Genomic DNA, 25,294 nt, shown 5'->3' with positions numbered 1-25,294 from the left:
CAGCACTTAACATTTTGTCAGAACCTTTAGTAAATTGTATCCTATTTTGTTTAGTTGTCTATTCAGAATCGTGATCTCAGTTTTAAAACAGAAACGTTGTGGATTGTGCACTAAATTGAGTAAAAGCAGTATCATAACCTCATGTGATGAAGCAGGTTGAGAGAAGGGAGGGGAGATCAATTCATTAATACTCTTTACATTTTTCTTCAAACTATTTTTGTCAAGCAGTTGAAATTATTTCTGAGAATTCTTATATTTTATTACCAATGTCTATGGTAACATCCTCAAACAAATATTTTTCAATATTATGTATTCTAGAAGCATTATACAAATTATTTTAATTTTATAATGCACATTAACTCCCCTTTCCCTTAAAACAGGATTAATCTTTAAATGTGTTTAATAATTATTTATATTCAAAGCACTAATCTGAGAATTCACGATCCAAAACATTCTACACCTTTTCTACTTTATTCTGAAGATAAATGTTTTCAAAAGGTTTGTGTCACCTGTAATATTCTGCGTTGTGCGTCTTGAGACAAAACCATGGCACTGTCATACTTAAAGATTTCTCAGTGCAAGTTGCTTTCAGTTCAGACACCTCAAACTTTCATTTTAGTCTTAGACTAGCTTACGCCATGTCTATGAAACCGAAGGAATGTATCTTTAATTTGTCCAGAATTAAATAGGTAATTATCTCCAAGCAGAGATACTCTTGAACGAAGAAGAGTTTGTGCCACACACAATTCATAAATGTTGTTTATTGACCTCCATATAGCTGTCTTGATGCACAATAAAACAATCTTTGGAGGAAACATGAACTTTTATATTTAAATTAGGGGTGTAACGATTCACTTGTTTTCTCGATGCATCGATTATAAATCCTGGCGATGCTTATGCATCGATCCTGAAACATGTATTTTGAATCGTGAATCGTTTATTTACGTGAATAATCGATTTAAAAGGCTAAGAATCGAATTAATCACGATTTTATAGCGATTCAGTGGTTTAAAATATATAAACACAACCTTAAAGTGTTCCTGGTACAAGCTGCCTCACGCATTGGCCGTCATACGACATCCGCATTTGATTGGTTTCAGGCGCTCACACACCCCTGATTTCTCACGCTGAAGCCCGGTCGGTCAAATGCCTGAAAGATGAGTTTATCTTTCTACCTGTTGAGCTACTCGAGTCGTGATCAGCTTGTATTAACGCAAATTAGTTAAAATCTCCCGGAATCTAGAGCGAGCGTGCATACGAGACAGAGGTTGTGCTCCAAACCGCGTATCGCGTTGTTCACACACGGCTGCACGCACTCGGCAGAGAGGGAAAGCGAGCGAGAGACCACCTTGCGTGTACGGAGAGTCCATGTAATAAATGAATGAAAGCGTTTTATTTCATAGTGCCCACGCAATGGCATGGCAGCTTTATCAATGGCTTGAGCGGTTTGCCTCAAAACTATTGCTTTCTCGACAGAGCTCAGCTGGAGAGCTCAAACATGGACTGCTCAAAAATCTGTAGTTAACGTTATGAAAGCATGAGAGCTATGGGACCGAGCGCGAGCAAAATCCAGTGAAAAGATGATAACGAGTGCACTGAGAGGACGCAAAATGAAACTAATGAAAACGTCTCCATTAATTTGTGCATGTAGTCATTTAATGCAATACTTTAAAAGCCTTTTTCAAAATATTTGCTACTTGCAAATGCTAATATGTAGGCCATTGAATTTTTTTTAATAATAATATATTCATTAAAATTAAAAACAAACATGAACTAACATTAACAATGGACAAAATCCCCACTATCTGATCCCCGAAGGCCGCTGTAGGCTAATTCAAACCCAGACAAAGATGGGTGAAGCATTGAAATAATACTATAATGCATATAAAAAATTAAGAATCAAATCGAATTAATCGAATCGAATCGTTCTGAATTTGCACAAATCGTTCATGAATCGAATCGAAAACCTATGAATCGTGAATCGAATCAATTCGCTGTCTACCCAAAGATTCACAGCCCTAATTTAAATACATCAAAAAAAGTAATTTAAAGTAAAAAAAGATAAAAAGTACTAAAACTAAAGTCTCCCCAGTGAATCTCAGCCCTGGTTATAAAGATTGGCAAAATCTGATTCAACAAACTCAATCATGTTCTACCTGTTTTGTCTTTTTGTATTCAGACCTTTGTTGTGTCATAGATTTGCTACATATTGCATCACAAGGAATGAGGCTGGAAGGTGCTTACCCCTCACTACTGGTCGAAGGTGAGTCATCACTGCCCGGACCCTGTTGCTGTTTGGCATCGGGCAATGACTGCGGCGGCTCACTGTGGGATGACCTATGACCTGACGGACGGCGTCCCATGAAAGAGTTTTGAAGGCGAGGTCTGGCAGGTTCACCCCAAGGCCGAGGCAGTGTAGATGTACTTGAAGGAGAGAACACAGCCCGGGCTTCAAAGTATGCTTGAGAGCCAGAAACACTGGAGGTGTTTGATGGAGTCCACTTCCTCGTAGAGGGGCAGTTCGTGGATGGAGGGCTTGGCACTGGGTGGTGCAGAGTGGGACAAGAGGGTGGAAGCCGTGTCCTTGAGACAGGGGGAGTCGTTGGGGGGAAAACTTTCGAGTGCGTAGTTGCGGTCTCAGCCTCATCTTGCCTCAGTGGCTGAGTAGTTGCTCTCTGCATTGTACCCCTGTTGTTGGGAGCAGTCTCTCTCTGTGTTAAAGTGCGGAGTCGCTGCCCTCTGCACTGTGAATCACGAGCCCGGTCCTCAGTGGGAAACCCTATGCTGCTTTCAAATGTGTTGTCCATGAGCATTTCTGGCGGTGGAGGCGGGAGGCTGTCTATATCCAGATGCTCAGGTTTGTCAGCCGGTCTGGGCTCAAGCGAGCGGATGCTACTCTTGATGTTCCTACTGGTGGTAAGTGCTTCTCTGCTGGTCTGCAGCAGTGGGAGAGAGCATTTCTTGTTGCCCCTAACTCTCACCATTTTTTGGTCTACAGGACTTGAATTATCCTCCACCCCTTGGCTAAACGTATTGATGAGCCTCTTGACAGCATGTCGCCCCGGTGGTTCTGGAGTAAACTTTGGAGGAGAGCTAGATTGGACTGCCCTGAAAGGCCCTTTGCTGCCATACTGGAGGCCGTAGTACCTTGCTGAGCACTGTCCTACAGATGAACCTCTTCCCGCCTTGGTCCATACGCGACTCCCATGATTATCTGGGAGATTATTTTTTCTCCTCAAGTGCATATTCCTCAGGTTACCTTGTTCCTCATTAGGGTCTGATTCTTCCGCTTTGCTACACAAGCACTCAGCGGATTGCGAGCGCTTTGGTCGTCTTACATGGCGGTGCTTTAGTTTCATCTGAAAGTTATTGTCTGCGGTTTTTGGCCGTCTGATTTTCCTTTTCAAGATACTGGTCTTGACTTGATCTTGGTTTTGAACGCCACCCTGATCTGGGGGAAAGCTGGAGTTTGCTTCAGAATAACCACTCAGTGTTCCCCTTGTCTTGTCGGTCAATCTCCCCAGCTCATCTTTTTCACTGACGTCATCATCAAGTTCTGCATCCTCATCATCCTCATCTTCATCATCATTATCTGTGCCTTCCTCATTGTCGTTAAGGAGCTGCTGATCTGGAGAGCAACCGGTGGTAAAGACAGATGTTATTCCAGCGTTTGCTCCTGATCCCGAGCTCCCTCTATTCCGACGGAAGCCGTTCTGGCACTCGTTGTCCGCCCCTATGCCGCTGTCCTCACTGTGCAGCGCAGAGTCCTCTGGGCCGGGCTTCCTAAGGGCCGCAGCTTCCACACGGGACAGAACCTGCTTCAGGCGCTCCTCGGCCGCATGCTTAGCCAGCAGCTTCTCTCCTAAGACCTCAGACAGGGACCCAACGTAGTCAGCTAGCTCCTGTAAGGCTGCGTCACCTAGGCACTTCACGGAGTCTCCCACTGAGATCATCTGAACCGTGGAGCGAAGGAGCATGTGCTGCAGCAGTTCGGAGGGAAGCTCGTTCAGGTCGTTGCTTGGTTTGGTCGTAGGGGGATAGTCTTTAAGTAAAGCAGGCCACTTCATGTTGTGTCCATGTTCCCTCAGCAGCTGCTCGCCCTCAGCGGCCATTTCCTCCAAAGCCTGGTTGATCTCTTCGTAGTGCACAACTGCTGCAGCTACTGCGGTCTGTACGGAGAGATGGGTCTGAGCAGCCTGGCTCACGAGCCCTAAAAGAGACTCGTATTTGGAAATGCTGGGGTTCAGGTATGCATAGGCTGCCTGGTGGGCTTTCAGTATGAACTGTGCCTTTGACTGCGCATAGGAATTTTTTCTCAGTCTCTGTTTCCTCTGCCTCCTCCGCTTTCCTTGCTTATCTTTCGTCCGTATATCTTCTATTCCTTCTTTCTGGTTTTCTAAGAGGCCCTGTTGTGCACTCTGTTCATCCCGAGAGCGGGCCACATCTAGCGTCTTCTCAGAAGCATTTTCTTCGACTGTGACAGTGGCATCACAAACTACATCATCGACTGAGGATCTCTTACCTTGAATGTGTTTTTCATTTTCTTGTATCTCTAGACCTTCTGAAGCAGTGTTTATCTCTGATTTGATTTGCAGTCGTGCCCCATCAGAGGGTAGGTCAGCAGTTTTCTGGCTTTCCTGTGATCCAGGCAGCAAAGCTTTTTTGCTGAAGAGTTGACCTTTAGATGGAGAGCACCCCATGTTGATGGGAGAATCCTGTTGCTTTTCCTTTGATTGACTACAGATTTGAAGTCAGAGAACCTCAACTTGGTTTTTGTTTACATACCATACCAATTGTGTCCCGTTGTCCTTTACTATCCCTGTCCACAATCCCTGTCTTTCTCTACTTATTACCACTGGCCAGTTGGTTTTGTGTGCCATAGAGAGCCCAGGATTGAAGCTTCTAGTCTGTCCCACACACACACACACACACACACACACACACACACACACAATCACGCTACAGGAATAAAGCGCATGCTTAAGACTATAAGCTCATCTCACTAATCAGGTACCCTGCTGGTTACCTTTTCTTATTTTGTTTTTACCACTTGTTAACCCTGACTGAATTAACAATATATTTGCAATCAAGATATATAGTAAAAATCTTTTCAGTTTTTGCTACAGTGGAAACAGTTTTCAAGTGACTGTATCAATTTCGTTTCTGTGAAACTGAACAACAACCAGCAGATAAATTAAGTTCAGTGTGGCTTGAGGTTGCAGTATTTATAGATGTTTACTTCTGACTTAAATCCTCCCTGGATTTATGCCAGTGTTGTCTGCAATCTGCTGGCAAAGAATTTAAACAGGGCAAAATGATCCACAATAATCACAAGCAGTGGGAGTCTATGATAATTGCATTTAAGTCCAACTAAAGCTCAAATCAGTTTTTTATAGTTTATTAAATGTACAGTTTTACATATACAATATGCAAGAAGAAACAGTACAGAAAGAGGTGTGTGATTTCTGTGCCATGGGTCAGATGTAGCAACGGTTTGAGTTGTTATTTTTAGGATTACACACATCACCATTTAATTTAGCACATTAATACGTAAATGCAGACTCCCTGTTTAGTTAAATACATAAAAAACATACAGCAAAAATCATCAAATCACCATTTTAGCAACTTTCATCATAGGTTACATGCAGTATTGATATATGTACAATATATATCACTGCAAAACAATGCTTTTCTAACTTAGTATTTTTGTCTTGTTTCCAGTCCAAATATCTAATCTTAAACAAGATTATTTTGCTTACCCCATTGGCAGATCATTTTGTTTGTTTTAAACAAAAACTCCGTTCTTTTGATTTATTTTCCCAGAAAACAAGACATAGTTTCTTATGGCCTTTAAAGACATCTTTATTTAAGAATTTTTAGATAGCTGGACTGGAAACAAGACAAAATACTAAGTAAGAAAAGCATTTTTGCATGAAAAATCCAGATTATTTAGTATGAAAGATTCACTGTTCTGGCCAAGGAAGTGTTTGTTTGTTGATGGAATTGCTAGAAGAATACAAGTCAACACTTTTATTTTTATTTCGTAGTGTGTCGTTGTGTCAACCTGAAATGGCGGAACACTGTACTTTCTATACCGCCTCTATCCATATTAAAATCATCCTCAGTCTTCAGAGTACTGAAAACATCTTTAGTAATGGCGTTGATCTCGATTACAGATGGTGCTACTTGATCACAGATGGTGGCTACACCAGGGCTGGTGACGTCTGGAGTGGTCTGGCCCGCTTCATGTAGTACGGTAATGTCCGCGGTGGCTGTTTCCTCTCTAATGCGTTTAGCCAACCTCGCCATGATCGATGCCCTCGAGTTCTCCGACAGCTCCCACAGGACTATGTAGCACTTTGGGATAAAATGACAAAAGATTATGCCATAGTTGGACGCCAGGATGGCCGAGGCCTGGACAATGTGCCGCTGTTCGGTCTTGTTTCTTTCAATATAAATGGGAATAAAGCAAAGCCAGACAAACAGATGAATCAATATGCTGAAGATGATGACGCCAGTCTCGTTGAAATCATGTGGCACTTTTCTCCCCTTGAATGCAACAAAGAAACAAATGAAGGCCAATAGAGCTATGTAGCCATGCATCACCACAAAACCTATGATGGAGCCCTCGTCGCAGACAACATATTGTTTTAGGCCAGTCTCAGGCCACTTTATCTCTGGTCGAGGAGACTTTCCCAGAGTCATCCAGAACAACAGGATGATTCCTTGAGCACCGGTAAGCAGGACCAAATTGATAACAGGCTTGTAGAGCTTTTTAAGCTGGTGCTGCTTGGCCGGATCAAAGGCCAGGAAAGCCAGGAAAGAGCGGTAGGCTTTAACCAGGATGCAGGAAACACAGAGGGTGAACCCGAGGCCGTACAAGGCATGCTGAGCCCTGCACTGGTGCTCGTTCGGCCGGCCGATAAACATGACTACGCTGGCGAAGCTGACCGTCAGCCCCAGGAACATGAAACAAGACATCGTGTTGTCAGCCGCTTTGATGACTGTGGTGTTTCTGTGCACATTGAAAATGATGAAGGAGATGAACACTAAAATCAAGCCTATCGCTGTGGCCGCTAACAGAGCTATGGGATAACTGTCGTTCCAAACCAGATAAATCTCCTGGAAATACTCGCATTCACTTGCTCCCGTAGTAGACCATTTTCCTTCAGGACATTTCAGGCATTTGGGAAAATCTGAAAAGGAAAACACACTTATTTAATCGTCAAAGTTGAACTAGGAAAGCACAATATATTGTCAAACCAAAAAGTAGTCAGACATTAGATATAATTTTTATTAAAAAATTACATATCACACCCAAATATTCGTCATACAGCGACTACCAGTAACATTTATACAAATTTGGGACCAAAAATGATTCCTCCTTTTTGAAGTGTGTTTTCTGTAATTGCTAATGCTCTTTTTACACACACACACACACTGAACAACACGAAGCATTGCTTGGTCACTGGTTGAGCTAAACTGGTATTATCTAATTGTGTAAATTTAACAGCTGACAGTCAGCATAATTCATGTGTGAGAGTCCAACTGAAGGACGGACAAAACCAGTCATATATCCACTGATCTGAGAACTGAGTTCTGCTCATATTTATTACCATTTTCCAAACTATAGGGAATAAACTGTGATAATGAGAGAAATGTTGAAGGTGTCTGATTACATTTTGGTTCGACTGTAGCTTTCTATCAGCCCTAATAACCCAGATAGCAAACTGACATTGAATCAACGTGGAAACATGACATCGAAACAACGTTGATCTGACATGGTTTTGCTCATCGAATTAACGTTGAACCAATGTCAGACGCGTCATTCTTTCAAAACTAATGGAAAATCAACTTGAAATCAATGTTGTTTTAACGTTATGAAAGCAAACCAATTTTCGATTTTCATTTAGCTTTGAAGAATGCGTCGTCTGACGTTGGTTCAACGTTAATTCGAAGAGCAAAACGTTGTTTCAATATCATGAGAGACGTCGTTTCCACGTCGATTCAATGTCAGTTTGCTGTCTGGGAAGCTTGTTTCTCTATTATTGGTATATTAGAAGTAGCCTGGTAATACCAAACTCTGTACCTCGCTTCGTAGACAGAGTCTAGCATGGCATAATTGTTTTCTTCCTCGCGGGGGTGCTTTTCAGAAGTATAAAATCATTGGTTACCCGTAAGCCGATCACATAACATCTGGTTATGACGTCTGTTATTCGCCAGCTCAGCCGCATCGAACTTCCACAGTAAACACATGTATGATGCGAAATTCTGTGCTTTATGACTGGATTTTGTCAGAATTTTATGTACATGTACTCAGAAGCGAACTGAAATAGAGCAGAAGTACGAAGTCTAACATAGTCAGGCTATATTGGCTAAATGTAAATGTGTAAGTATTACAGAACTACATATTTTGTCACAAGTTTTTTACAATCTGAAGTCAGTTCCAGTGTTGCTGTGTTCTGCTATTTGTAGTCAGATGATTCCTAGTGAATTCTGATTTACCGTATCCATCAGCATATTTTCCTTCAGAACATTCAACGCAGTTGTAGCAGCAGGGGATCTTGGACTGGTTCTTCGCAGTGCCAGGTGTGCAAGAGTTTGAGCACCTGGCCATGGGTAGCTGGAGGACGAGAGAGACACATGTCAGTGATGGCTGTTTCTTCTGGTGGTGGTCGAGAGAATAGCAAAAGTAGAGACAGCTCAACTCACGCTGTCATTTATCGACTGGAATTCACTGAAGATCTCCACGTCTGCTTTTTTCAAGAGGAATTTCCCCACAATTTCAATAATTCGTTCATCATCTTTTTCCTTCCACATTATGAGGTCGTAACCATCCACAAAGTCACCGTTTTCGTCAAAGAAATATCTAGTGCCATCGAGCGTGAAATTCACACTGTGCATACTTTCCAATAGCTGTCAAAGAGTACAAGTGTTCTCGATATTAAACAATTCATCACACTGCTGTTCATGCTAATTAAAACACTGGAGAATATGGTGTTTGATCTTGGTAACACTTTATACAATGCATTAAAATGCAAGCAATAGATTTTTTTCAATTAGTGCAATTTAACTCTTTCCCCGCCAGCGTTTTAAAAAAAAGTTGCCAGCCACCGCCAGGGTTTTTGACGATTTTCGCTAAATTTGAATGCCCCGCTGAATATTTTCTTTCATGAATATATGAAGATGATATATATAAAAATAAAGATCTGAGCCTCTGCTTTTAGGCAAAAAAAACGTTTTCATTTTATCTTCATCTGTTCTTTTGTTATTGCCTCTTGAACAGAGGTAGGTTTTGTCAAAAACACAACATTTTGGACAAAAAACTGAGAAAAAGGTATTTTTATCAAACAAGTGCATTTAAAAGCAGAATACATTCAGATGTTGTTTCCTTCATATATAAAACTTTCCAAAATAAATTAAAAACATAAAATAAATGTAAAATATATCAAATTTCCCAGGATGTAAGGGAAATGTAACTTTTGCAATAAAACTTCTGCCTCTGCCTCTCTGTGTTCTACCTGTGAATAATGAATAATTGGAATTACAATAAACAGGCCTAGACACACACACACACACACGCACACACACACACACACACACACACAAATACATATTACAATGTGGTAAATGTGCACAAAGAGAGAAATAATTTGACAATTACACCTTCATATTTAGACAGCCACACATAAATGCCTGCACACACACATACATATTATAGTGTCATAATATTATACGATCTATCTGCGGCACGTCCATGGCTAGAACTTTCTGTGACAACATGTGCATCTCTCTCACTGACTACTTCGTCCCGATCAGATTCAGAATTATCAAATAAAGAGTGATCGGACTCCGAGTCCATTAACCTCCAGTACTTCAGCCATATACCTCTGCATTGTCTGATACATTCTCACTACTCCACTGTTTGAGACGATTGCAATCTGTTTCTCTGATCAAAGAGTTGCGCACTCATTCAGGACATGCGCGCGGGTCTTCCTTACCGTATACCACCTAAAACACGGATACCCGGAAAATTCCGTGTTTGGCGCAGATGCGTTTTTTCATTAAACCCGGAAAATTCCGTGTTTGGCGGGGAAAGAGTTAATATGCTTTATGAGTTAACAATGAGCATTAACCATCATGTTCACCAGTTGAACCTCACAGTTCTAAGCGCGGTGGGATTGAGAGGTCTCACCTTCCATGGAGGGAAGTTGTTGTCTCCGGAGCAGGCGGTGTCGTTGCAGTCCAGCAGTGTCCTGAGCCCGTGTGCTATAGCATATATGGCCAGCCTCTCCATGTAGGCCTCTCTCAGGTCCACGGCGTACAGCACGTCATCTGTGGAGCAGTTCCCGGGCCAAAGCGAGCAGTTCAGTCTCAGCTGCTTGTACTCTTCTATGAAGCCATTTCTTGCTCCTGGCATCGGCCTGAGGTTTCTCAAGTAGTCTTCAAACCCTGGTATGTTTCCCATGGTAAAGGAAAAGCCAAAGATTTGACCCACTTTGTTTATGTCCTTCATCTTTGTTAAGGGCTGGTAAATGGCCCATGCATCGCTCGCGATCCAGACTCTGCTTGTGTTGGTTTGAATCATCTCCTTGAAAAGCTTCTCCACCAGCTGTGGCTTCAGGATGAGCAGCACCACCTTGGCGCGAGACTCTCTAATGCTCTTAGCAGCATCTTTGATGTACTTCTCCACATCGACGTGGTCCAAGTAGTGCGTTACCACTTTCTCAAAATCAACACATATCGTTCCTGCTGACTGTTGGACGAAGCTTTGGTAGGCCCCTCTCCCGTAGTCATCATCTCCATGCACGACACCGACCCAGTTCCATGAGAAATGAGACATGAGCTTGACCAGCGCCTGAGCCTGGTAGATGTCACTGGGGATCACACGCATGAAGGACGGGTACCGCAGTTTGTCGCTCAGGACTGGAGCAGAGGATGAGGTGCTGACCTGTTGGCAGAAAAACATTATGCCTTAACACCGTGTGCTAAACAGATCAAAGTCAAAGTATATTTTATTTGTGTACCCAAGGAGAAATCCATTTTGGATATGAAGAGATTGCTACAAACAGATACAACAGACACAGAACACAGGTATATTGTTCAAAGACAGGAGTACATGGAACATTAAGGATATTCACAGAGCTGTGCAAATAGCAAATCACCATTTTCTAAAATCTGCTTGTGCAAAAGTATTTTCATATCATGTCCATACGTGACTGTAATCACAGATATACTATACATTAATAAATTCATGGTCACACATTCATCACTGTTTATGAGCTTAATTGAGAAACAAACGAGTGCAGTGTAGTTTGCAAAACAAACGAGTGAAGTTTAACTCCTCTCTGTCTGATCTAGCGGTGTGCAACACTGGCGCCCCCCAAGGGTGTGTTAGCTCACCTCTCCTGTGTACATTGTATACTAATGATTGTATCAGCTCTGAGCCAAATCAATAAATAGCAAAATTCTCAGATGATACTGTCCTTCTCAGTTTGCTGACTAAAGAAAGCATCATGAACATCCACCAAGTTGCTGTGGACAAATTTGTCAATTGGTTTGATTTACATCAACTTCATGTCAACACAACCAAAACTGTGGAAATGTTGGTAGACCCCAAACCAGTTGGAGATCAGAGACCTGTGACCATCCATGGTCGTGACATCAGGCAGGTGACATCCTTTGAATACCTAGGAGTGTTTATTGATAATGAACTGAGTTGGCACACATGTTAAAAATGTCTGTGCCAGAACTCATCACCAGATTTTTGATCTGGTCAAAACTGCAGGTAAAATTATGGGTACACCGTCAACACCCTCAACCTGAGGAGCTTTTTGACCAGACAACAATCAGGCAGCCTAAAACCATTATATCTGACAACTCTCATGTGTTGTTTTAAGAGTTTGAGCTATTAAACACAGGAAACAGGTACAGGTTTCCTCTGTGCAAATACAATAGGCACAGCTAGAGTGTGAGGAGATTACCTGCAGACACAGGTAGAGAGTGGAGAGATTACCTGCGAGTTCAGAAATAGAGTGGAGAGATTACCTGCGGACATAGGTAGAGAGTAAAGAGATTACCTGCGGACACAGGTAGAGAGTGAGGAGATTACCTGCGGACACAGGTAGAGAGTAAAGAGATTACCTGCGAGTTCAGAAATAGAGTGGAGAGATTACCTGCGGACATAGGTAGAGAGTAAAGAGATTACCTGCGGACACAGGTAGAGAGTGAGGAGATAACCTGCGAGTTCAGAAATAGAGTGGAGAGATTACCTGCGGACATAGGTAGAGAGTAAAGAGATTACCTGCGGACACAGGTAGAGAGTGAGGAGATTACCTGCGGACACAGGTAGAGTGAGGAGATTACCTGCGGACACAGATAGAGAGTGAGGAGATTACCTGCGGACACAGGTAGAGAGTGGAGAGATTACCTGCGGACACAGGTAGAGAGTGGAGAGATTACCTGCAGACACAGGTAGAGAGTTAGGAGATTACCTGCGGACACAGGTAGAGAGTGAGGAGATAACCTGCGAGTTCAGAAATAGAGTGGAGAGATTACCTGCGGACATAGGTAGAGAGTAAAGAGATTACCTGCGGACACAGGTAGAGAGTGAGGAGATTACCTGCAGACACAGGTAGAGAGTAAAGAGATTACCTGCGGACACAGGTAGAGAGTGAGGAGATAACCTGCGAGTTCAGAAATAGAGTGGAGAGATTACCTGCGGACACAGGTAGAGAGTAAAGAGATTACCTGCGGACACAGGTAGAGAGTGAGGAGATTACCTGCAGACACAGGTAGAGAGTAAAGAGATTACCTGCGGACACAGGTAGAGAGTGAGGAGATAACCTGCGAGTTCAGAAATAGAGTGGAGAGATTACCTGCGGACACAGGTAGAGAGAGAGGAGATTACCTGCGGACACAGGTAGAGTGAGGAGATTACCTGCGGACACAGGTAGAGAGTGAGGAGATTACCTGCGGACACAGGTAGAGAGTGGAGAGATTACCTGCGGACACAGGTAGAGAGTGGAGAGATTACCTGCAGACACAGGTAGAGAGTGAGGAGATTACCTGCGGACACAGGTAGAGTGAGGAGATTACCTGCGGACACAGGTAGAGTGAGGAGATTACCTGCGGACACAGGTAGAGAGTAAAGAGATTACCTGCGGACACAAGTAGAGTGAGGAGAATTCCTGCGGACACAGGTAGAGAGTAAAGAGATTACCTGCAGACACAGGTAGAGAGTGAGGAGATAACCTGCGAGTTCAGAAATAGAGTGGAGAGATTACCTGCGGACACAGGTAGAGTGAGGAGATTACCTGCGGACACAGGTAGAGAGTGAGGAGATTACCTGCGGACACAGGTAGAGTGAGGAGATTACCTGCGGACACAGGTAGAGAGTGAGGAGATTACCTGCGGACACAGGTAGAGAGTAAAGAGATTACCTGCGGACACAGGTAGAGAGTGAGGAGATTACCTGCGGACACAGGTAGAGTGAGGAGATTACCTGCGGACACAGGTAGAGAGTAAAGAGATTACCTGCGGACACAGGTAGAGTGAGGAGATTACCTGCAGAAACAGGTAGAGTGAGGAGATTACCTGCGGACACAGGTAGAGAGCAAAGAGATTACCTGCGGACACAGGTAGAGTGAGGAGATTACCTGCGGACACAGGTAGAGAGTGAGAAGATTACCTGCGGACACAGGTAGAGAGTGGATAGATTACCTGCAGACACAGGTAGAGAGTGAGGAGATTAACTGCGGACACAGGTAGAGAGTGAGGAGATTACCTGCGGACACAGGTAGAGAGTAAAGAGATTACCTGCGGACACAGGTAGAGAGTGAGGAGATTACCTGCGGACACAGGTAGAGTGAGGAGATTACCTGCGGACACAGGTAGAGAGTAAAGAGATTACCTGCGGACACAGGTAGAGAGTGAGGAGATTACCTGCGGACACAGGTAGAGAGTAAAGAGATTACCTGCGGACACAGGTAGAGAGTGGATAGATTACCTGCAGACACAGGTAGAGAGTGAGGAGATTACCTGTGGACACAGGTAGAGAGTGAGGAGATTACCTGCGGACACAGGTAGAGTGAGGAGATTACCTGCGGACACAGGTAGAGAGTAAAGAGATTACCTGCGGACACAGGTAGAGTGAGGAGATTACCTGCAGAAACAGGTAGAGTGAGGAGATTACCTGCGGACACAGGTAGAGAGTAAAGAGATTACCTGCGGACACAGGTAGAGTGAGGAGATTACCTGCGGACACAGGTAGAGAGTGAGAAGATTACCTGCGGACACAGGTAGAGAGTGGATAGATTACCTGCAGACACAGGTAGAGAGTGAGGAGATTAACTGCGGACACAGGTAGAGAGTGAGGAGATTACCTGCGGACACATGTAGAGAGTAAAGAGATTACCTGCGGACACAGGTAGAGAGTGAGGAGATTACCTGCGGACACAGGTAGAGTGAGGAGATTACCTGCGGACACAGGTAGAGAGTAAAGAGATTACCTGCGGACACAGGTAGAGTGAGGAGATTACCTGCAGAAACAGGTAGAGTGAGGAGATTACCTGCGGACACAGGTAGAGAGCAAAGAGATTACCTGCGGACACAGGTAGAGTGAGGAGATTACCTGCGGACACAGGTAGAGAGTAAAGAGATTACCTGCGGACACAGGTAGAGTGAGGAGATTACCTGCGGACACAGGTAGAGAGTGAGAAGATTACCTGCGGACACAGGTAGAGAGTGGATAGATTACCTGCAGACACAGGTAGAGAGTGAGGAGATTAACTGCGGACACAGGTAGAGAGTGAGGAGATTACCTGCGGACACAGGTTGAGAGTGGAGAGATTACCTGCGGACACAGGTAGAGAGTGAGGAGATTAACTGCGGACACAGGTAGAGAGTGAGGAGATTACCTGCGGACACAGGTAGAGAGTGAGGAGATTACCTGCGGACACAGGTAGAGTGAGGAGATTACCTGCGGACACAGGTAGAGTGAGGAGATTACCTGCGGACACAGGTAGAGAGTGAGGAGATTAACTGCGGACACAGGTAGAGAGTGAGGAGATTACCTGCGGACACAGGTAGAGAGTGAGGAGATTACCTGCGGACACAGGTAGAGAGTGAGGAGATTACCTGCGGACACAGGTAGAGAGTGGAGAGATTACCTGCGGACACAGGTAGAGAGTGGAGAGATTACCTGCAGACACAGGTAGAGTGAGGAGATTAACTGCAGACACAGGTAGAGAGTGGAGAGATTACCTGCAGACACAGGTAGAGAGTGGAGAGATTACCTGCAGACACAGGTAGAGAGTGGAGAGATTACCTGTGGACACAGGTAGAGAGTGGATAGATTACCTGCGGACACAGGTAGAGTGTAAAGAGATTACCTGCGAACACAGGTAGAGAGTGGATAGATTACCTGCGGACACAAGTAGAGGCTGAGGAGCTTGGCGATGGCGATGGACAGCTCGGAGTACTTCTCTCCCAGAAGAGCTTTCACTGGTGGACGGAAGTCAGAGTAGTCTGAGAGCGACGGCAGTGACCCGTTAACGGCCAACAGATGCTCCACGCATTGCAGAGCTTTGGTGGGAGAGGCACACGAATCACACACTTCATATCCCAGCTTAATCCCCGGAAGTAACGAAGAGTTGTTGATTTCTTCGATTGTGTAGATGGCACCCAGCGATTGTAGAAATGGGATCAGATCAAAACTATAGAAAACATAGAGAAAGACACTTTGTATTAATTTCTTAGCTGACCAGTTGTAAGATTTTTTGTTATTAAAGGATTAGTTCACTTCAGAATTCAAATCTCCTGATCATTTACTCTCCCCCCACATCATCCAAGATGTTCATGTCTTTCTTTCTTAAGTCAAAAAGAAATGAAACATTCCAGGATTTTTCTCCATATGGTGACTTCAATGGGGTCAAATTGGTTGAAGATCCAAATTGCAGTTTCAGAGCAGCTTCAAATGCTCTACACAATCCCAGCCGAGGAATAAGAGTGTTATCTAGCCAACCATCGCTCATTGTATTAAAAAACCCCAATACATTTATTTATTTATTTTTTACCACAAATGCTTGTACTGCACTGTGATGCACCACACTTTACATGATCACGTTGAAAGGTCACGTGTGTTCCAGTTCAAAAATGTAGGGAAGGGTGAAAATCTCCATCACATTTTCTCCTCCAACAAAATCATCCGACATCATTGTTTGACCTTTTTTTATGGCGTTTGACGTTTTTGCACATACACTTTGTAAACACTAGATCTTTTCTTCCGCCTATGTCTCACGTCACGTGTGACCTTTAAACCTGATTAGATGACGTGTGGCGCATCACAGCTAGTGCAAGATGAGCATTTGTGAATAAAAAAATATAAAAATGTTTTAGGGTTGTGCCTATAGACAATAGTATTGTGTATCGATGATAGTCAGAGATATTGCTGATGGCTTTGATGATGTCAATGCAATAATTGGCTCGTTTTCCCATTAATGTTATTATTATTATAAGGCTAGATTTGTTATTAAATTAACATTAGGAACTACAATTAATTTCCCTTGCCTAAATTAACGACATCACCACATTATCACATGTGCGACATCACCGACACGTGCGTAAAGCCGTTTTTAAAGCGGCTCACGCTGAAAATAACAGCAACATTTTGTCACATTTAGCTAGCCTGGCATGCCAGACCTACATCAAGATGTTGGGTCTGGAAACTCTTCATTGACAGGGCTCAATCCGAGGGGCGGGATAAACGGTTGTCTTTCAAATTCTCTCTGCACGCAATTGGATAGCGCTAAAGCCAATCAGAGCAACGAAGAAGGTGACGTACTAAGCGGAGCAAGTTGATAAATTAAACTTTTACCGCATCCAGTCCAGCTGTCAACATTGAGCATTGAAAATAAGGGAGATTTCCCAGAATTCATCCCCAAAATAAGGGATTTTTTTGTTTTTTACACGACCCACAAACTTTAAAAATAAAACACTAATCATTAAAAGTCAAAAGAGTTTATAACTAGCCTACATGTGAGAGAGAAAGAGACAGTATGTGTGTGTTTGTGTGTGTATGAGAGAGAAAGAGACAGTGTGTCATTAAAAAAATAATAATATCATAGAGAATGTTTAAATACTAATATCAGCTTACGAGGGAAACGGAGGCGGAGTAGTGGTGCTTCGGGGTTCTGGAGATGATTCGGGAGAGGTCCGTGCACCTTACCGCTCATAGCGCGCTCTGACACAGAGTAAAGCCTTTATACTCGACGTGACAGCACGAGTGGCCAAAAATGACAAGTTGATCATTTCGCCACAGCTTTTTTGTAACAGTGCGCGCGGCACCGGCCGCATCCGAGGATGAACGACTTAAACCCGAATATGTCCGAGCTTGCTCTGACCGTCGCAACTCTGTCATCATTATGTTAAGCCCGCCCTCCGACTCTATACACGATGTGATTGGCCCTACCAGAGTTGGGGTTTTCCAGCTCAAACGTCTATGGAGTGTTGCTAGACCACACTTTGCTGCAAAATCATTTTTGCTGCCGCTAGGGTGCGTCTAGATTTCTAGGCTAACATTTAGCTTCAAACAATGTTTAAATACTGGTATAATTTTTTGACGGTCACTTTTTAGCACATTTACAACAATATGGAGGGAAAGTGCAACTTTTTTTTGTGGTGCTTTTTTTATTTAAAAATGTATATATATATATTACTGTTTACACACAGCTTCCCTGTCAAACAAATACATTTATTGAATAGTGTATCTAAATATCAGGTCAGGAGTTTTTGAAAATTTGACTATTTCAAAGTGTGCTTGTTTTTTTTGTTTTTTTTTTGATGTAGGTAAAGTCAGATAAAAATATGTAACAATGTATACATATAGTTTTCATCTGATTGGTTCATCCAACCGCCTGAATTTTATTAAAATATTTTTCGGTACGTCATCCGCCCGAGTCTGTGGCAGTAACTGCCAACCGCACATCTCTAAAACGCAGCACAAATCTGCCATCTGTGAAAATCAAAAGCAGCTTCAAACACACACACACACACACACACACACAAAAAAAACTTGTTTAACAAGAAATAGGCCTATTCTTATAATTTTTTTCACTGTCATTCAGGGGCGTTTGTAGGTTTTAAAAACATCAGGGGCTTAACCCGAAACATCAGGGGCTGGGGTGGGGGAATAAGAAAGCATGATTCAATACAGAGAATAATGCATATTGCAGTCCTATATGCGGGGGCAGACTGGTTAAGAAAAAAACATTCCTGGAACTGTACCCACACCAGCCCACATTACCACACAGTCACACACATGCAAAGGTGAGGTAGTTAGGGGGGTTCGGGGGCATACTCCCCTAAGAAAATGTGGATTTCTCAGACCTACATTTGTGCGTTTAAAGGTTTTTGAAGATGATCATTTTTTAACAAGATGAAATTTTGATTTTACTTCGTCCAACACTAAAATGTGTATTTTGTTCTAAATGTCGGCTGGTTTGTCTAGATCAGACTCTTATTCCTCAGCTGGATCGTGTCGAGACTTTGAAGCTGCACTGAAACTCACATCTGGACCTTCAACCCGTTGGAGCCCATTGAAGTCTATTATATGGAGAAACATCCTGGAGTGTGTTCCTCAAAAACCTTCATTTGGCCGATGTGGAGGAGAGGAAATGATCAGGAGGTTTTAATTCTGAAGTGAACTACTCCTTTATATAGAATAATAATAGTACATGGAACCCACAACTATTAATAAACAAAAATGCTTTTGCATGTGTTGTACTGTAATACTCAAGTGATGATAACAAGTGAGATTTGAAAGAACTGAAGTTGTAAACAGTTGTGAATGAAGGTGATGTAGAGGTAGAGGACACTTACTCGGTGCAGACGAAGGGATGAGGTCTGGTCCTCTTGTGGAGGTTGGTCACTTTAGCGTGGATGGGGCTCAGGATGGCGATGTTGACGTCTCCTGGCATGTACGCTCCGCTCAGGGAGCTGGAAAAATCACAGCGGACCCAGAGACCCGAGCTCAGCGTCAGCAGGGCCAGCACACGCAGATCCATGCGGGACAGCATCGCCAAACATCATGAGCTCACACATCAATTCTAGCATCTACTTATCGTAGAACTGCTTCTGCTTTTCATGTGACGTGAGCCAGAGGGCCGGGAGTGTCTGAACGATACCGGTTTCCCAGAGAAATCCACCCGCTCCGGCACATTTCTGCACAACTGGAGGAATGTGGACTTACTGTAACTTACATTTTACTGGAGATGATGTCATGGCCACCGTCAAACCTGACCAACGAACAGTTCTGATGAAAGGGGGATCGGGGAAAATGACACGGCAACAAACTGGGGCTACAGCTATAAATGTTAAAGAAGTGCTGAGAGTGAAATGTGAAGAGGTTTGAGACACACACACACACCGAGTATATCGTGTAGTACAGTATAATCTTGACCTTTCATCCCACTGAATGTCTCCTGTATAGTGAGATGTTTAATCTGCTAAACCAGTGATGATGAAGAATTTCCCACAAGGATGGGTCAGTCGAGGCTGCTGGACTTAAGGCTAACTTGGAGTCATTCGTTATTATTGTCAATCTTCACATTGTTGAAAAGGTATTGGCTATCACATTTGGTCTGTCTGAACAGCTGCAGGAGTCATGCCTTGTTGTCCTTAAAGCAGTGGCTCTGATCAGAACCACCAAAGAGCACCTTCACAACATCAGATCCGACAATGAATGGGAGGCTGTGCTGGAAAAAGCAAAAAGCTTTGCTGTCACACTAGGCATTTCACCTGAGTATGCTGCCACAGTATCCAAGTCCTGACCTGCAGATTTCACTCAGTTGCAGTCTCTACCTGTGGCCTACAGTGAGTTAATAAAACTATTTCAAATCGTGCTGACCCTACCGATCACGACAGCTTCGAACGAACGCTTTTTTTCTGTCCTTAAACAAGTAAAAACTTATCTGAGGACAACAATGGGTGATGAGAGACTAAGCCACTTAATGCTCATGTCTGTGGAGAAAGAGTTGGTGAAATGTTTTGATCTGGATGAGCTTGTCACTGACTTTGCACTGCTCCGACCTCGCCGCTACCCACTTATGCAATAAAAACTGCACTGCAAGGTAACACATGTGTTTTTTTTATATGTAATGCTGTTAATAGAATTTGTAACAAGTGGAAATAAGGTGTGGCCCCTTTAAGCGCTGCGCGCGCCCTGTTGAACTGTCTCGAATGCCACATGTATGCGGGTAATCTCTGACTCTGTTTGGTGCTCATTTTATTGTATGTGGTTTTGTTTGTTTGATAACGATGTGGACGGAGCGTGGTACAGGTAGTTGCCCCGAATTTGATTGGTGAGTAAAACTCAAGTTGTTGTGATGCCAATCGCCTCTGTGATTCTGTCTGGCCTAATAAGCTGTGAGCTATCCCTATTTTCTTTCCCTCCTGACACAATGCGTTACAAGTTAACAGTGCATTGTGCATTTTGTTAATGTGAGGTATATCGTTTCGGTAATGTCGTTGTTCGAGGGTGAATTTTCCTAATGTGGGACATCTAAGGTCTAGTGTGTGTAGGTCCCCCATAAATACGTGAATGCCCGTCAAACTCTGGCTTAGCCAAATAGGGTTAGAACCCGTGGTGGCATGTTTCAACTAAAACCCGTGGTGGCATGTTTCAAAATCACACCAATTCTCAAATGTTCAGTCATAAATGAGGGTGTAGCCATCATCAAACCGGGACCATTTTGTGTGAAGATCACCCAAAGGTTAGTGACATAGACTTTTGACCAACTTGATATTACGGAGGAAAGTGTATTGATATTGAAGCGAATAATCATGCTAATTTTTTGCCCTTTTGCCAGTTATTAAATGTTTTTCCATCAAAAAATACTATAACTTTGTATGTGTAAACTATATATTTTCTATTTTTATCAAATTTCTTACTGTCCCAGATTAGGAAATGCGTTTTCGTAATGTGGGACAGCATGATTAGCCTAATGTGGGACAACTGGAAAGTACATTGGTCAGTCAAAAATGTGTAGTGGGACAAAAAAAGGTTATTTACAGGTGTAATATTAGAAGACTGTTACTACAGATGTTTAGGGTCATGGGGATTTTTTTTTCTTAAGTAGATGGCGGTTTAAAGCTATTTTTGGTTGAGAGTGTGAGAAACTAGGTGTCTTAAAATGAAAAAAATAGCTCTGACTTTAAAAAACTTGAAACTATTTAAATCATTCCACTTTATTTTATGTATTTCATGATTAATGAAATGTATTTCAGATCGAAATGGCAAAGCAGAGAAAGACAGGGAGAGATTGTCAGACGCACAACAAGAGGCACAATAAGGGAAAGGATAAGAGAAAGAAACTGAATCAGTGGAGGCAGGATAGGAACAGCAAGGTTTATTCCAGCCTAAAATATGTTCAAGCAGTGGATTGTTCTTTTTTGCAAGTCATAAGATTTTATATAGTGCCTTCAAATAGGCCTAGGCTATGCCTGTTGTGGTTGTTTGTTGTCAAGTAAAGATCAAGAGAACAGTAAGGAATTCTGAGCATTTAACTCTTCTATTCCTCATGTTAATAACATAACATACTGTAGGCCTGTGATAACAGTTGCTTAATGTCTTTATAATAAATGCATCAAAAATATCATTGGAGTATTTGTCTAATGGTGTTCAATTATCCATGTTTAATCCATCCATAAATGAAATTAAAAATAACTTATGGGTTTTATAAACTTTTTTACATTCTACATGAATCAAGTTGATTTTGGCCTTTTCCCATAGACTTTTCAGTGTCCCAATCCCCACATTAGGAAGTCGAAGGCGATCGTCTCAAAGAATTTGCACTCAGAGCATCAATATGTCTGGCATTTCCATTAGGAATGTGTTATCTGTATTTTCTCTTTTGATATGATGAGGAAACATCCTGAGGTTTTTAAAATGGTATTGGGTGTTGATTTAATACACTAGCTTCACATCGCAATATGGCACAGAAGTCTGGAAAACAAAAAATGTCCCACATTAGGGCAATTCACCCTATGTAACGACGTTATGCCAGAGGGAATGCCATACTCTAGGTTTTTGAGAAACGCCACCACTGATCTTGGATGACATGGGGGTGAGTAAATTATCAGCTACTCATTTAATAATGATAAATGTACAACACTGCTCACTCGGGTTATTATGCGCGAGTTTACAGCGACAGAGGGAGATTTACAAATACAGACTCAACTCATATATGCAATATGATATTATGGTGACAGAACCTGAACCCAATTATGCTGTACATAGTAGAGTTTCAACATGAATATGAAAACACAATAATAATAAAGAAACCTGAAAGACGTTTCACAGCTTGTGTCCATCAGTGTATTTATCTAGTTGGGAACATTATCCATCTTTATGATTGATTGATTGTCATTGAAATTGATTTTTAAAGATATATTTTACAAATCTATTTCAAAACTGTATTTTGTCATTAATATTCTTATGAACGTATAGTACAGTAATAAAAACATTAATATTTCATTAGGAGACTTTGTGTTCTCTGGCTTCAGAATTGGGATTTTTTCCTCCAGGTTCTGAAAACCCCGAAATGGAGAATGCCGTGAAACGGGCCGAACGAGATTCTCCAGTAAACACTGAACGTGAGATTAAGCAGAAGGCGTCACATACCAGAATTGGGATTTTTTCTTTGGGAGAATGCCGTGAAACGGGCCGAACGAGATTCTCATACCTCGATTTACTGTCTGATCATTATCTTGATCTGGCCTCCAGTCAGGACTGCCCTAAAACACTTTCACTCTCTAGCTGACAAATTCATTCACACACACACACACACACCTGCACCTGTTCCCCCTCACAGATCTGGCACGGTGCCGGAATAGTTTAAGCTAGTGATGGGCAGATCGAGGCTTCCTGAAGCAATGAAACAGTTGAAGCAAACGTGCCATATTGTGTTGAGGCTTCGGATCAATCCGACACCCTTCTCCACTGTGACATCTAGTGGTCACTTGCAGGAGTTGATCTGAAACAACCTTGACAACAAGCGTTATTTTTTTTAATTATTGTGGCTATTTTTCTAATATGTGAAGCTCGTAAACCGTACGCTCCTCACTGTGCAGAATGTTATTTTGCTCCTGACAAATGAATCATAATAGAAATCAAGCCACAAAGTCTCACTTTTTGGAGACTCTTATTAAAAATATTCATTTCTCTTCTTTGGGAGGCTGAAAAATGTTCTTTGGTCTGACCAGACCAATAAAAACATCACTATACAAACATAAACCTATACAAAAATACCAACATCATATAATCACTGCAGTTTAGCCTAAAGTTACCCCATACACACTGTGTACATACAATATATACTCTCCAATACAATATAATACCACACTCTCCATACAATATAAACCACACTAAATTACCATTTAGTAATATGTTACTGTAATGTATTTCTGCTTTTCTGAAAAATAAGTTCAGGGTAATTTTGACATCTGTGGGTTGAAAATTAAACACACACACACACACATATATATATATACTATGATAAAAAAAATGATTGGCTTTTCTTACTAGATTACTAGAAAAGTCAAAATAATTTGTTTCTGCTTTGATTTTAATTTAGACCGTACCATGTGGTAATTAGTACTTACCTTATCCCATTGAATTGCAATGACACTTAAATGTCAGGGCAAATATACTGTGTAATTTTTTTGATAACAGTACATTTCTCTGCAATTACAGTGCAAATAATGTTGTTTCGTATTGCTACATAGTAAGTAGCGTTTGTTACCCCCTTGTTCTGTGTAGTTACAGGGTAAGTGTAACTCCTGCGGGCTGTAAATTAAAGTGGTGCTTGTTACCCCTTTATTACCCCAAACTAGGGAAATATTGTTCCCTTATACCTACACGGAAGTACACTATAATTACAGAAACGTACACCGTAATTTCGGTGTACTTACACAGTTGTTTGCGGGTCGGAAAATAAAGTGTTACCGATTACGGCCACACCAGTGTGATCATTCGGGAATATACCATTCTGTGCTAAGTTGTGTGAACATTGGATATTAAGAAGATCAGGCAGTTCAGGGAGAATGGAAAGGCAGGAAGGCAGCCATGCATCTCATTCTCCTGGACAAAAGTTTTCAATGTGATGGTGAGCCAGTCTCCTTTTTTGGCAGGGTAGTTTGATAATTAGTGAGAGTGAATGAACAAGTCTGATAGGGAGGAATTATTTATAGTGTAGAAAGTGTGGTGACTTACCTTTTTTGTCTTATAATTATTTAACCTAATTTGTAAATCTGCCGACACACAAACAGCATCCCACATACGGGCACATGTAATGTCACACATTCACACAGTCATCGGAAAGCATCTTTACACAAAAGTGTAAGAGTGGCATCTTAAAAATAAATGGTTACTTATCAAATCCTATTGAACTAGAACGCAGAACAAGACAAGGGTGCGGACTCCTTTACTCTTCACCACTAGCTCAACTAATAAGACAAACAAACAGTATGAAAGGTATAAATATTTCCGGTGACGTACACAAGCTGACACTATACGCCGATGATGTTTTACTGTACATAAGTGAACCAAACACCTCATTGCCTAAATTATTCCAGACTCAAGTAGTTTTGGGGACTATGCCGGTTATACATTAAATGTAAACATGACACAGATATTAACATTTAATTATAATCCTCCAAAAACCAAACAACTTAAATGGGACCGGACCATATTATAATATCTAGGTATCTTAATCCCCAAAGATATGACCACTATAGCTAAGTGTAACTTTGATGACATTTCGAATAAAACAAAACTTGATATAAAGAGATGGACCATCACCCCCTTTATGAGCCTAATTCAAAGAACTGAATCTGTAAGAATGAACCTATTACCAATATTTCTAGTTTTGTTCCAAGCTCTCCCAACAGAAATCACAAAAAAGCAATTTTTAGAGTGCAGTCAATGTGTGGCTACAACAGTAAATATAAGGAACAGAGTTAACACTGCGCCACGCTAAGAATGCTAACGCAAGTCTGATAAGGACTTCAGCGCTGCGTTGTCATCGGGTCCAGGAGAAGGTCAAGATCTGGATCCGGCAGGCTACAGGAAAACCTCAGGATAAACAGGCAAGCTGGAAGTGTTCTCCGGGATTTTATTCATGTAGTATTCATTATATAATTTTCATTTTCCCATTGCAGACGAGCAGACGGAGCCAGATGCTAAAAGTAGAATTTGCAGCTGCCATTTGCCTCATGGGAAAGACAAAGGGCCAAG

General features: G+C 42.2%; 2 protein-coding genes across 2 annotated transcripts; both read right to left on the bottom strand.

The window, feature by feature from the left end:
* Positions 1-2,240: 2,240 nt before the first annotated feature.
* Positions 2,241-4,750, bottom strand: pcare2 (photoreceptor cilium actin regulator 2). The gene has a single exon (XM_089118273.1). It carries the CDS (start codon positions 4,698-4,700, stop codon positions 2,241-2,243), a length of 2,460 nt encoding a protein of 819 aa, XP_088974399.1. The 5' UTR covers positions 4,701-4,750.
* Positions 4,751-5,660: 910 nt separating this feature from the next.
* olfcb1 (olfactory receptor C family, b1) lies at positions 5,661-19,133 on the bottom strand. The gene is made up of 6 exons (XM_089118272.1): positions 18,880-19,133; positions 15,425-15,716; positions 10,196-10,951; positions 8,713-8,916; positions 8,506-8,623; positions 5,661-7,196 (listed from the first exon to the last, which is right to left on the bottom strand). The coding sequence occupies exons 1-6, from the start codon at positions 19,074-19,076 to the stop codon at positions 6,037-6,039; spliced, it is 2,727 nt and encodes a 908-aa protein (XP_088974398.1). The 5' UTR covers positions 19,077-19,133; the 3' UTR covers positions 5,661-6,036.
* Positions 19,134-25,294: the final 6,161 nt, after the last annotated feature.

This window comes from Pimephales promelas, chromosome 13, assembly GCF_988280905.1.
Source record: "Pimephales promelas chromosome 13, fPimPro1.hap1.1, whole genome shotgun sequence".
Lineage (NCBI taxonomy): Eukaryota > Metazoa > Chordata > Actinopteri > Cypriniformes > Leuciscidae > Pimephales > Pimephales promelas.
This window is presented reverse-complemented; position numbering and strand designations above follow the sequence as displayed.

Coding starts and splice junctions, on each gene's coding strand:
- olfcb1 (XM_089118272.1), bottom strand. CDS start 19,076: ATGCTGTCCCGCATGGATCTGCGTGTGCTGGCCCTGCTGACGCTGAGC. Junction 10,952..15,424: donor GCCTCTACTTGTGTCCGCAG/GTAATCTATCCA, acceptor TTCTGCCAACAG/GTCAGCACCTCATCCTCTGC. Junction 7,197..8,505: donor AAAATATGCTGATGGATACG/GTAAATCAGAAT, acceptor TTTCCTTTTCAG/ATTTTCCCAAATGCCTGAAA.
- pcare2 (XM_089118273.1), bottom strand. CDS start 4,700: ATGGGGTGCTCTCCATCTAAAGGTCAACTCTTCAGCAAAAAAGCTTTG.